At 40.3% G+C, this 14,160-nt stretch overlaps 1 protein-coding gene across 30 annotated transcripts in view; it reads right to left on the bottom strand.

The window, feature by feature from the left end:
- The window catches only part of adgrl2a (adhesion G protein-coupled receptor L2a), a 103,228-nt gene that overhangs the window by 7,154 nt on the left and 81,914 nt on the right, over positions 1 to 14,160 (bottom strand). For 16 of the 30 annotated variants that reach the window (XM_030083203.1, XM_030083205.1, XM_030083212.1 and 13 more), the window contains 9 exons: positions 13,814 to 13,936; positions 13,222 to 13,427; positions 12,397 to 12,570; positions 8,813 to 9,022; positions 7,884 to 8,104; positions 7,175 to 7,241; positions 3,116 to 3,207; positions 662 to 830; positions 303 to 431 (listed from right to left, as the gene is read on the bottom strand). In XM_030083203.1, coding sequence (XP_029939063.1) covers positions 303 to 431; positions 662 to 830; positions 3,116 to 3,207; positions 7,175 to 7,241; positions 7,884 to 8,104; positions 8,813 to 9,022; positions 12,397 to 12,570; positions 13,222 to 13,427; positions 13,814 to 13,936 — 1,391 coding nt within the window. Of the gene's footprint in view, positions 1 to 302; positions 432 to 661; positions 831 to 1,487; positions 1,515 to 1,812; positions 1,858 to 3,115; positions 3,208 to 7,174; positions 7,242 to 7,883; positions 8,105 to 8,812; positions 9,023 to 12,396; positions 12,571 to 13,221; positions 13,428 to 13,813; positions 13,937 to 14,160 lie in introns of all 30 variants that reach the window. The other 14 variants (XM_030083199.1, XM_030083200.1, XM_030083209.1 and 11 more) reach the window with 1 other exon arrangement.

Here is a 14,160-nt window from a genome sequence, read left to right as displayed (position 1 = left end):
AAAAGATAAAGCAAGTGCTAAAGGGGAGAAGAACAGTACTCATGCAGTACAGCAGATGCTGCTTGTAAAATGTGGAATATTGCTTGTGTCTCTTGATCTACCTCTGAAGCTAAAATGCAGAGTATGCATCTTTTTTCGCAATACTTATGTGCTCATGATGAAAGTGCATTCTCCTGGGCAATTGTTTAAACTCCAGGGCTCTTAACAATGTAAATGAGGGCTATGATGAGTGTGTCTGTGCAGGAGACACTGTTTTCTTCTCTCATTGCAGCAAAGAGGGAGTATGAAAGCTGCTGGGCTACCTGTGTACCAGAAGAGTAGCGAGCGCTGGTCCGTGTGGTGGAGGTCTTTGCAGGGCCGTGCGAGCTCTCTGTCGGCAGGCCTCCGCAGCAGTACGTGTGGCGGAAGCACTTGCTGTACTCTTTGCGGACCTGCATAGGCAAACATCCGAGTGTTTACATACAATGTTGACTTTACATATGACTGAGCCACGAGCCTGAAGCAAGCAGTGTTTGTTCTTTATATCAGCATGTGGTGCTCTGTGAATACGGCATGCTGCAGTTAAAACTCGGTCTTGACTCGCTCACTCTAACACGCCTTTAGCCTTGACAGAAAAAAAAAATCGCTGTGTTTGAGTACGGCGGATGTACAAGAGACTTACTTTTTTCTGGAGAAGGCAGTGGAAAATGAAGATAAACATTCCTTGAAAGGTGTTAAAAATGGTAAAAAGGTACGCCATGACTAGTGAGGCCTCGCTGATGAAGAAGAGCCCAAAGGACCATGTGAGACCCAGAAGGAACAGCAGAGCGAAGGCCCCCATGACCCAGGATCTGAAGGACGGCAAAAACAAACACAGGGGGATGACAAATCCAACATGAAAGATGCTCAGTGACAGATTAGTGGCTGCAGCTCTTAATCACTATGAAGAATTTGAAAAAAGCTGTACAGAATAATACTTTAAAAAACAACTGTCACACAATGAAAAACAAACGTCCTCCACACCCAATCATCCACACATCCTCTACAAAATATTCATATCCAAACAGACAAAAAGAAAAACATGTTATCTGTTTCTCTGCAAATGAGTTCTTATTTGAATATACCATACAGCAAAATCAGAGAGCACAGCATTATGTTTTCAAATGAAACAAGGCCTGATATACTGTTATACTTCATGTGTCAAGGTCCCGTTGAGCCTTCAGACTGCCTCAATGGTCACAGTTCAATGCTCAAACATACAACAACAACAATGACAACAATAATAACAACAACACAGGATTTCAAGATGATGGATGTGGTAAAAGCGACCAGTCACAAGGACAATGGATGAGTAGCTTTCCAGCTGCAATTAGGAAGGGGATGAGTTGACAAAAGAAAGAGAGAGAGAAAAAAAAGAACAACACAGAAAGAGGGGGAAATAAGAATAAAGGAGAGAAGAGAGAATACTATAGGCTGGAAAAGGAGACTTTTGGGCAACATGTCCTTACTTGATAAATCGTTTATTATCTTCATAGCTAGAGAGCATGATAGGCAGGAAGAGAGAAACACAATTAGATTAGAGCGCATAACACTGTGGGTTATTTGGCATTTGAGTGATATTTGTTTTCTCAACTTTGATTTTAAGTTTGAACTGAAGGGTCTAATAATGCCTAAGTTTTGTGTGTTTCGCTCTTGATAAATAAATTTCAATATTGCATGTCAAGCATTTTGTTTGAGCACATTGTTTGTGGTTGGATTTGCATTTATGCCACTGTGTGTGCGTGGGTGGTGTTGTGCTTGTAAAATTATCTGAGGTGCATGGTAAAAGCTTACCCAGGCAAATCTGTATTATAGTAGCCATCACAAACGCGATAATTACTGGTGTGGATCGCAGAACAGAGAAAGGGGGAGGAGAATGACGAGAGAAAAGAAAGGAGAGGGTGCGTGTTAACTTTCCCTTCACATGCAACATGCGATGACCATTGTGCTACACCAACTTTGACAACAAACTCTGGTCGGAAGAACAACAAGAAAACGACCACAACAAAACAGCATAAAGTACTTTTGCAGAATAAACGAGCCAGAGAGGAATAATTTTGCACATTCTAAAACAATATATATACCACTTTTTATGCCACCACAGCCAGTGAATGTGTTGTGTTGTGGTTTACTTGATATGAGGAGTAGCCTGTCTCAAATAAACCAAGATTTAAAAGAAGCCCTTGTCTTACTGTTCTCTCTGATTGCAGTTTTACCACAGTGCTGCGATGTTGCACACATTCATTAAGGGGGGAAAAAAAAAAGAAAGAAAGAAAAAAAAGCCCTGGATGAAAATAGCACTGCTTGTGCCCAGAGTGGTCAAAGTTGAGACACATAACAGTGCAAATCGACACAGGGGTGCTGCCGTATTGCAAACAACAGGCCCTCCTAACCCCGAATAGAAATGCATTTCAAAATGCAGTCCAAACCAAAGAGCAGCACCGTTTTACAGTGTAAATGCAAAACAAATACAACAAACGACCAAACAGCTCATAAACTGTTGCATTCCCTCCAAGAGCAAAATGCTGAGGAGACTAAAAGAGCCTCAACAAAGAGAGGGGGCAGCAGACATGTTTAGCGTGATTTTTGTTCTTTCTTTCTAAGTTAGCATCTCTTGAAACAAAAGGTTGAAGAATTTTTAGTGGCAAACAGACAGTATCTGTTCCACTGCACTTCAGCTTGCCAGACAGCGTCCCAGTGATGTGTGTATCATGCTGGTGCTTTTCTAAAGCTTGCAGTTTGGAGCACAACAAAACATGAAAAGAAGACTCACAACATATGTGAGTGATCCTCAAGACAGTTGAGTCATGCCAAAGACCTTTTTCTGTCCCACGTTTCAGTGAAAATCTCTCTAGTAAAGATTCACCTGGTCATGAAAGTTAACAATATTCGAGGGTCAATAATGGGTGTTTTATTTGTCTTTTTCTTGTCATTTGATAGTCTGGTCTTGAACCTTAATGACAAAGGCGGCATTAAAAGAATTACGCTAACAAAGCAAGGACCTTGGCTTTAATTGGAGCAGTGGCAGAATAGCACCGATGTTATACTGCAGATGAGAAGGAGAAACAAGAGGTTCAGCATACGATGCTTCACTTACTTTATATTTTCCAGTCGACTAGAGTCTGGTTTCAGGGTAGTAGAGTGCTTCACCATTTTGTACATCGTGATCACCAGAAAGATGAGATTGAGCTGTCAAAACAGAAAAATGACAATATTAATATATGAAGATGTAAGACTCAAGACACAACAGACATGGGAAAAAGACTGTTAATTTGTCTGTAGGTATTAAAAGAGGGCAAGCTTCAACTCTTTATATGTCCACAGACTAATCCAATGAACATCTATCCTTCCAGCGAGTCTCAGACGGACCGACTGGCGCCAAATTTAGTGTCATCCTATATCAATAGGAACATGGAAATGCATTCAAATCTATCACTGTTAAAAAAAAAAAGAGAGAGAGAAAGAAAGGTACAACCACACAGCAGCGGGCTGGCAACGTCAGAGGGGAATGAGAAAATACCAAGAGAAATAAGAGAGCCTCTTGTACAAAACAACAGCATATCATTTTATGCACATAGTGAAATATTATAAGACACATGCAGCTACAAAAAGCTTGAGGGAACAAGACATATTTTGTTTGATTATTGTGTGTGGCCAGATAACGAGGGAGAGAAAGAGCGGAAAAGAGAGCGGCACAGGGCAAAGGTATAGGAAGATGGCATTGTGTGTGCTTTTTCTCTTTCTTTTCTTTTTTAATGTGTTACATCTGAAGGCAGCCAGTGGCAGATACCAGGTTGAGACAGGGATACTATGTGCTGTGTTTCTGAGTGCAAAATTTGGTACCTAAAAAAAAAAAAAAAAAAAAATCAATACTGTGATGTAGAAACACAAAGGCTGAATGGTCCAGAAAGAAGCCCCCTCCAAATAATTTACTTCAAAACATTTATTCCGGGGCAAACTGGTCTCTGACACAGCATGTACATGCACACGGTAGATGAACCAAACTGTGTATTGCAAGCGAGGCATGTATAAATAATGTCAAGGAATATCTGAGAAAGAAAAACTGAGATGTGTGCCTTCAATAGAACATATCAAAGGATCAAGCAAACACACAACACAGATACTGTATGAGTACCATGTTAGTAACAACAAAAAAAATAAATAAAAAAAACCTCAAGCTGAACCAAAACAAAACGACCCATACCGACAAATAAACACACTGACAATGACAAAAGCTTTTTATCCTGCAGAGCCTCACAAAACGGTGCATTTCAGTGTTATTTGGTTGTCTTTAGAACGCAAAACACTGGTAAAAAGAAAAATAGTGACAAACTACCATCACAAAGGACCTTTGTGAGCTGAACTTAGACCGCAGCCATTCACTGTTGAACACAAAATCTTATAGCTGTGGTGCACACTGCTATCAAAAGGCTGTTGGTGATCAATACATCACCCTCCACATGTAATCAACTCATGGAGCTGCTTAAATGAAGCCAGGTTTTAGAAAGAAAGAGGCGACTAGGAAAAAAAAAAAAGAGGGAAAGGGAGAAAAAAAATCATGATTTTCTTTCCTAATATCACAGTCGGCACTAAAACTCTGTTTTGTTTCACAGCTATCTGCCATTATTTCTGTGAGCTGCCTGCGTGAGTCAGACGGTGGGGGTGAGGGAAGGGGGGAGGGAGGGACAGGGTGAGGACTTTTGAAAACCCTTTCACACAGCCTGCAGTGGTGACATGGATCCAATGAGACAGAGGAGAGGGACACAGTACTTTAAAGTAACCTAGCAGCACGGCACATGTTCCCACCCCCACCGACATGCTTTCGCAGCCCTTCCCGGGGGATCCCTCCTGCTAGAGCGGAGCTGCCTTACCTCCATCCTTCACTCTGTCTCTGAATCATCACTGCAAGCCATGCAGAAGCACCTCGCCACACTGGGACTGAGGAGAAAGCTTTTTCTGAAGTGGACCGTGTGTGTACACACTGAACTCCAAATGAACTGCTGGAGATAAAATATTAAAGGTGCAGATGGAGCTGTCCAGATGATAAGAACTGCTCACGTCGTGTCATGATCCAAGAGGCCTTGTGTTGAATCTATCTCAAGCATACTAATGGCTCCCCCCACCAGTCATTACTTCCATGTTCCCCTTTCATGGAGCTAATACCCCCTGTGCCCAGAGACGGGGCAACCTTTGCTTCAGAGCATGGATCTAAATGGCTGCTACCAGCTTTTGTTTTCACTGTGTTTAGGAGCTGTTTCAGCCAGATGCTGACAGGAAATGGAGGGAGAAAAACAAAAAAACAAAAAACAAAACAAAGGGGAAAAAGCAAACAAACAAACAAAAAACAAATACTATGGGTCAAAACCTGTGTTGGCTGCAAAGACACGATTTGGATATCATGAGGGGATCCAAGCATGAGTCAAAGCAGCCCTGTTTTTCCTCCTTTTCTCTGCCTTTTCATGTTCAACCCCTTTCTCTCAGTGACAAGGACAAAGGCAATTTGTAGAGAAACCAGGGTCACGGATGGTGTAGACAAACCTTGCTCCTGCATGCTCTCTGGGGGCTGCCCCTTTCCACAGTACTTTGTCTTTTTTGAGTCAATTGTTGCACAGAATCAAAGGAGCATTGCGAGGTGCCGGAGCTGGTGCAACAAAACCTCATTCCTGTCACACATTAACTCTGCTGCAATACATTAGCTTCTCACAGGGTCATGATTCTATCTCTCTGGTCATCACCACCGGGATTCTGATCATCATTTCCACTGCAGACATATTTTTCATGCAAATCATTACAAGGGGCAACACTCAATTGGAGAACAATGAGGGTCCAATTTAAGAAAAGGAAACATATTCCTGTGTGGCTGACAGAGCATTTGCTGAGACAGGGAGAAACGTATGTTTGCTTTAATATGATGATAGCTTTTCCTCAATTATAAGCTCACACATTCAAAGCAGGTGCACATAGGAATAAGAAAAAAAATGTAATTGGAAACAAGAAACAGACATTTCAGCATTTACTGAAAACCATTTCAGTCATCAGGTCTTTTTCACACTTCCCCCTCCGTTTTTTAAATGCTACATAAAGTGGCTGTGTCTGTCTTTGAGAAACTGTGAAATGCAGTCCAGTGAACAAATTCGTCTTTTATTTACTCTGCTACTACACAGACAAAGAGCTGCACTGTATCTTTACTTTGAAAGCTTCTAGCAGCCTGTGAATGGTGTGCTGAGACTCGCTGGAATTTGACATGGCTGCCCCTTCTCTCTGGTATATTTTCGGTGTCAGCTTGATGTTCAACAGAGGTCACTGCATCTGTAGACACTGTACCAACCATTAGGATGGATAATGAATACAGTACTGAGCAAATACCACCCATCCTCCCTGCACAGCGGCAAGACAAGTTTGCAGAGCATCCTCATCCTTTTGGTGTGTATAAGGGCAAAGCATTACATGGTTTGGTGGGCTGAGAGGATATATGTGAAGAATACCACCTGCCATTTCATTTTTTTTTTCTAGCGCAGGGAAGTAAGACTCCCTAAGGTCTCATTCTTCCAAGCCCCTCTGATGGAGCAGGAGATAATAATGTCACGACCAGTAAATAATTGCATGCCTCAATGGGACACATGTCAATATGATATGCTATATGTCCTTCACCCTTGATGGTCCTTGACCAAACAGAGAGATGCCTTTGCTTTTCTTTCCCCAGACACTGTCACGTGCTATTTACACACAGGCAAACACAGAGGCGGGAAGATGCAGAGGAGGCAGAGAAGCCGTGCTGCACTGCACACTGTAAAATGCAGCTATTGCACTAATTTTCAAACTGAATAATAGTGGCTCTGTGGCCATTCAGGACTGTCTGTGAAGTGAGACTTCACAAAGCAGCGTCAATGTGACAGTTTAAGTTCACTATCAAATGCTGATCCTTGTCTGGTGGTGAGCGGGAGAAAGAATCGCAGGATGCCTGGAAATCTGTCTTTGGCGCAAAATTAACCTGTCATCACTGAGGAGACTTGGAGCAAAAAAACCTGCTGACTGTTCCCCTCAGTTATGCTATCTCACTTCCTTTATCTTTCTCCTGCATCTCTTTCATTTCACCCTCTCAGTCCCTTCCTCACTCTGTCAGTCTGGGCATTCAAAATAAAATAAAACAGCTTACCATGATGATAAAGGTGACAGGTCCTATAAAACTCCATATGAAATGATTATCCACACTTAGCCAGCACCTATGACAAAGAAAACACACTTCAGCTTCACACAGCACAGACCACAAGAGTAAAAGCTCACACAACTAAACAATACTGAAAATAAATCACCTTTGGGTGAATTGAGGTCTTGATATTGTTAAAAGTACAATTTATCATCTGTATTTTTTTTATTAACAATGTTTCAATTGAAGCACATTAATTGTACAAAACAAAGGGAAGACCCCAAGTATTTCCTTTTAATAGCTGAGTCTTAGCTGAGATATGGCCATTAATCTATGTAAAAGGCTTTTTCTACACAGTGCTCTTCAGTTTAAGAGAGCATTTACAAACAAGAGGTCACAGGAGGGTCTTTGAGCAGAAAGGCATTAATGTAGCTGCGCCCTCCCCTGAAACCACAGTGTTGAGTCTGTTACCCACTTTCAAATGACATAAAAAATTGAACAGCTGCCCATCCCTGGCAAAAAAAGGAAAAAAAAAAAAAAAAGCTCAAATGTTTTGGTGTAGGCTCTGGGGACGCAGGTAAGGTGTTGGCAGGAATGATGAGTAGATTTCTTTTCAAAATCTGCCACATGCAGACACAGCAGTTAAGCCCCTCACAGTGTTCGCATCCAGTATGTGTGCTCTGTACTTCCAAGAATGTGCTCACAAAGCTGCACTTACGCCTTCTCAGTCCCGTAGCTCTTGTAGTCGATGGCTGCGGAGACACTGACTACGATGGCAGGAAAGAGATAACCAGACACGTAGTAATACTTTTTCCGTGAATATTCACTCTCAAAGACCTCCACGAGCATGAGATACAGCTGGACGCCCTCAAGACACATCCAGGTAAAGGAAGCCAAGAAGAAGAAGTGAAGGATTCCTGCTATAATGGCACATCCGATCTGAAACAGAACAAATACTGAATTAGACCAAAAAAAAAAACAAAAAAACACCCCAATTGATCCAATGAACTTACAGATGATAAAGATTTTAAAATGACTAGGAGCATTTCTATAACTCTTTTTTATTATGCATTACACCCTACCTTTTATTAAAACTCAGTGAATGCGTTTTTTCTCTGTCTCACAGTAGAAGAAATCAGCGAAACTGATGAAAAATGGTAATGAATATTCATTCACTACATGGGCTCGACTATACACAGGTTCAGCTTTCCATTAGTACTGTGGGAACTTAAATGCCATTCATATTTTGAGGTTGGAGTTAGCAGATTTAATCATACAGCTCAGCAATGAAAGCTTTGTTGCCTGACGGTATGCAGAGAAATGTTTTGTGATTCTGGAGACAGGAGTGAAAATTTAGGGGGTGAAAAAGTGGAATGGATACAGGCTGAGCTGAAACTGTGCCTTTAAGTGAAAGAGGATAAAAGACCTGTCAGTGGGAAGACATGTCCCTTTAGTAATCTATATTAATGGTGCTGTCCCACTCATGTCATGTCAGGGACAAGCATGGAAGGTTACAAACAAACAATGTTTAAAGTCCCATCAATTTCCCTCCGAGAGGGTCTTTTTTTGGGGGGGAGAGAAAAGAGAAAGAGCCAGGGGATAAGGGATTCAACACTAAATCAATACTGTGAAATTTTTCCAGCTTACCTCAAGTTTCGTCATATCGATACCAATTAAAAATATTAACTCTGCGATGAAGAGATTAATGCACAGGTTCTTGTGTATGGTATTGCGATCGCTCTGCAAGCCTCGGAAAAAGCAGAAGGTGAAGATGCTGATGATGAGGCAGACGAGTGACACCACGATGCCGACTCGAGTGATCACAGTCAGGAGATATTCATGTGGTCCGCTGTTCGTCTGGGGAAAAAAAAACAAAAACAAAAAAACAAAAAAAAACAAGTAAGATAAATGCTAAATTAAAAAAAAAAAATAGTGAAAAGACTAGCACTTTTTTCTTCAGCTCCATGAAAATGACAGGAATAATTTGACAGCAATAGAGTAATGATAATGACAAGATATTTATATAAAGGGCTGATTTCTGTCGGTTTTTATTAAATAACAAAATTATTCATACTTTATTTATCCCCTTGGGAAAATTCCTTTTTTTTTTATTGCATTGACTAATACTTTATCTAGGGTGTGGAGGTGCAGCGACATTACAGCACAAACTGCCAATCTCAAGTCCACTTCTCTAACCTCAAAGAAAATCTACACGTAAAATATACTCAGATTAAAAATATGTTATTTCCAGGGCTTTAAGTAGTCAATTAAGTTATATCTCACTATCAATAAAGCAATCAATAAATGAATTTAGAGATAAAAACGCAATACACACTACTAGTATAAACTGTATAAAGATAAAAGTAGCAATATACTGTACACACACACACACACACACACACACACACACACACACACACACGTATTCAAGCAAGCGTGCACTTATTATGGTGAAAAAATACAATTACATATTTCAGTGTGCTAAACATAGTAAGCTCAAGAACTAAAACATTACAGTGAGAAAACTGTCTATTGACCCTTGTGCAAGCGCTTGGCAGTAGTGGGGAATAAAAACTCCCTCTTCACAGGGAAAAAAAAAAAAAAAAAAAACCTTCGACAGCTCCAGATTTAGGGTGGGCAGTTTTCTGCCTCAATCGGCTGGAGTGAGAGGCAAGCGCAGGGAGAAAAGATGACTATTGGGAAACAACAAGTAATAAACAATGAGTAGGTTTTGTGGTGGGGCAAATCAGGAGGTATATCGCTACACACTCTTCAAAAAAGCTGCAAGCAAAAGGCATAAAGCGGAAGCTACAAACAATTGGATGGCAAAGAAAGCAGAGAAGCTCTGTGCAGCAAGGGAGACACCTGAGCAGGCGAGTCCTAAAGAATGGTTTAGCGACAGTTGAATCAGCGGTGACTGTAAGTTTTACCAAGGAACTAAAGTTTTAGGGTCTAAACTTAAAATTAGGAACCTCCTGAGCCTAAAGTAAGAGCTGGCTACTTTTGAAGGGTCAAGGAATGTCTAATAAACCCAGTTCCTTTAAAACATAGTCAGTGAGCTTGTAGGATGATTTGGTACTATGAGTTTTTTTTTACTATGAGGGCAGCTTTCCCATTAATAATTTTGGATGGTTATAGAAGGTTTTTATTCTCTGTTCCTGACTGTACAGTGGGCTGACAAAAAAAAAAAAAAAAAAAAAAAAAAGCTACTACAAGGGAAATGTGACCTCTCCAACAGTCAGGACTCCCGCAGCAGCACTTTAGATCAACTGGGGGACATAATCATAAAGGAATAAAATAATCCTGAGTATACATGTAATAAAAAGATAGGCCAGTCAAAGACAGGATAGTCTTAACCTAATCAATCATTTTCAGGTTAATAAACAGTCCTATAAGCATATGCGAATGTTAAAGGAACATAAATATCCCCACGGTTCCTTATGGCGCTTCATTGGAGTCATTTTGTTCTCAAGGTGAACTTCAACAAGAGCATGTGTTTTATAGGTAAATGCAGTTCGGGGACTTCTGCGTAGCAATAAGAACACAGGTGTTTTATTTTATTTCTTTTCTTTTTTTATTTTCTTTTTTTCATAAATGATTGCCTGAAGGAAAAATAAAAAAATAAAAAAGTTTCTAGATCCAAACCTTGTGCACCTCTATAAACAAATTTTGTTTGCATTGAGGCGTAATCACTAAGATTCACAAATTGAAACTCAGACATACAGCCAGACTAGTGAGGCTTCTTTAATCCCCAAATTATGTCCCAGTCTGTGAATAAAATGCTCTCATCTGTGGAGTCAAATACAGGCATGAGTCCATTATCTGAGGCAGTGAGAAAGTAATTGCTAAATTTCACCAGTGCTATTTCCATATGATGATGCACTCTAAATCTTGAGACTGTTAATCTCTGTAAAAGAAGCACATTTGTGCAACTGGTCACACAGTCAAATTGATAAGCTTTTTTAAAGATTTTAGAAATAAAGGAAAGGCTGGATATAATTCTGGATTTGGCTAAACACCTGGATCAAACGTAGGTTTTTAAGTAGTGGTTTAATTATAGCAACCCTAAAAGCATGTGTCTACAAGTGGAGAAAATCGATTTTAGATGCTGAGTGATTTGCGTTGGACTGATTTGGGCTTCACTTTCACTGCACTAACGCTTTGCTTTCTTACTGCTGGGGAAAGCAAGACATAATACAAGAACGTAGGTCCCGGAAAACGACACTTCATGGACAACTTCATGGGCCATGCAAACATCACCTGTGCAGCTGCTGTGCACAGGAGCATCAACTGGTTATCGGCTAGAATTTCATAATGGATAATAGATAATAATGCACAATTCAAATTCCCTCTCAGCCAGAATCTCCACAAACCATTTAAAGCCATACAAATAAAACTACTCTTCGGGAAAAAAAATATATTGAGTGTATGGGGAGAAGGAGAAAATTTTCATTGGCACACACAACTCTACTGCGCACGTGTAGCACATGTTCTCCAAAAACTCTTATAAACAGAATGTGTACGTATTCTTGGTATCCACAGCTGTTCATCTCTGCGTCTGCCAAGGAAGTATATTCAGGCGAAACCTGGGCTCTGATTCCAACTCAGTAAGTCTCATTTCCAATGCTGCAGCAAACACACAACATTTCTGACAAATACCATTATTGCTAAAGGAAGTACAGATAAAAATAAACTTGTGGTACCAGAAAGAGGAGGCAGAACAAGAAACAGAGAGAGAGGAGTAGCTGTTGTTTGCTAAGCTTGTGAATCTGAAATAGCAATAGTACAAAATTAGCTGAATTTTTTGAAAAAACCAGTGCCCGGGTGAACCACACCTCGGTTTCAATTTGACATGATTCCCTGTAGAGAGAGATGTGACATTACTAGATGAACTACTGGCTGGGATATATGGAGAAACAGCAGGGCAGCACGGCATGTCAGCCACAGAAGGCAACGCAATCTAGTCAAAGCACCGTCACACACTCGGTCATGAGGAAAACAGGATCATGACAACAGACCTACATCTGCACGGTGACCGCTATAATCTTGTAAAACTGACAGTCACGTTGAGATATTAAAATTTTTCTTTCAGGTTTGTAGGCCAAAATATTCATGAATGTGTGTGTGTGTGTGTGTGTGTGTGTGTGTGTGTGTGTGTGTGTGTACATATATATATATATATATATATATATATATATATATATATATATATATAAAATCACACAACATACCTTGATTTCTCGGTGTGCCATGAGGATAGCAAAGTTGGTGAGATGGCTGCACGAGCAGGTTGTGTGTGTTTTATTGGAGTCCAAAAGTTTGCACCCTTGGGTGGACCAGTGGCCCATCATGCTCCTCTCAGAGTAATTCCAGAAGGAGCAATTGGAGTTGAAGTAGTGCTCCATCTGCAGATAACAAGAGATATGGTTAAGTGTCCAAATAATTGACTTCCTGAAATTGAAGCACATGTAGAACACAGAGGCCATTTACCCCCTACTCATACAAAGTATTTTTCTGCACTGATATGGATGAGGATTTTTCACTTCACAGCTCTTATGAAGCAATTCATATGTTGTATCTCATTTGGCACATGCTTGCCAAATCAACCGAAGCATAGTTGGGTATATGAGGCCTTAATAACAGAGAAGCATAATTGTTTGACGGCATGTCTTTGGAATTGCACAATTTCTCTGATAAAGAATGGAGACATGCATGGCCCTCTGGGAACTCTAGTGACAACTTTCAAAGACGAAAGATAATTGGTGCTCCAGTAATTTCATCCTAGATTGTAGGGCTAATCTAGGAGTTAATTTCCCCTACCATAAAAGAAAATGGGTATCATTTATATCCCAATGTTGATTAAAGAATTAGTTTTCATTAAGAATTCACTTAGGTTCTAAAGACTCCTTTAATTTGATGTTCAATGACTTAAATAAACTGCCGACTGACCTAGCCAGACATTTACAATTCAAATTGCAGATCTCTGTCTACACTGGAAGTTCCCTCCTGTTGTTTTTTAATATGACCTCTCCATTCATTTCAGCAGGAAGACTCACATCAATGTGCTCCAGGGTAAAAATCACCGGGTCATTAATGAACACACGGCTGGACTCCTTGTTGATTGAAGCTGCGATGATATCAGAATTGACAGCCACCGACACGTTACGGCCGTAAGCCTCGTTGGCCATCTTGATGGTTGCATTTTCTGTGCTGAGGAACTGGCTGAGGTTTTTGTACAGCACAAACACCAGCTTGGCAACGCCTGCAGAGTAAAGGATTTAGGCAAACATTAAAAACCCGAAGCAGAAAGGTGGATAATAATGTAGAAAATGTAATAAGAGAAGTTAATCTAAGGTGATAAATGTAGGCCTAAGGAGATGGGCAAACATACTTAAACCATCCAATTTATTTTAGTCTAATTCAATTGAAATATTTAACATGTGACCTGCACAAATGACAGAAAGATAAGTTAAACTATAGAGCAAGCTTTGAAAAGTAGCATGTGATTTTTGACATAAACCACACTCCAATGTGAAAACAACACTCAAATAACATGTTATGAAGACACTTGACATCTGTCTGGGCTTGGTTAATATAAAGTTTCCTCTTTTTTTTTTTTTTTTCCTTTTTTTTTTCTTTTTAGCTCACCGTTGCGGCTGTTGAGTTTCACTGTATTGGCTGATAGCTGGATTGAAATCCCACCCTTGCTAGGTTGTGGAAATTTAAAATCTTGAACTTGGCCATCTGTGCTGAGTACGTAGACGTTCAGGACTGTGTCAGGTCACATCAGGCAGGCAGCGTTCGCAAGGAATGAAAAAGAAGAGGAGGCACAAACAGAAAAAACAAACAGTCAGATCCATAAACAGACAAGTTACCATAAGTGCTTTGATTTGAACTTGCCAACCAAATAGAGGACAGGTTCAAGACCAGTGCTTTCTGTATGACAGTGCTACAAAAATGCAAGCAAAAAAACAAGTGACGTATGAACACCTAAT

The sequence above is a fragment of the Salarias fasciatus genome, chromosome 23, assembly GCF_902148845.1.
Source record: "Salarias fasciatus chromosome 23, fSalaFa1.1, whole genome shotgun sequence".
Lineage (NCBI taxonomy): Eukaryota > Metazoa > Chordata > Actinopteri > Blenniiformes > Blenniidae > Salarias > Salarias fasciatus.
The sequence above is the reverse complement of the archived record's forward strand: the minus strand, read 5'-3'. Positions and strand labels throughout refer to the sequence as shown.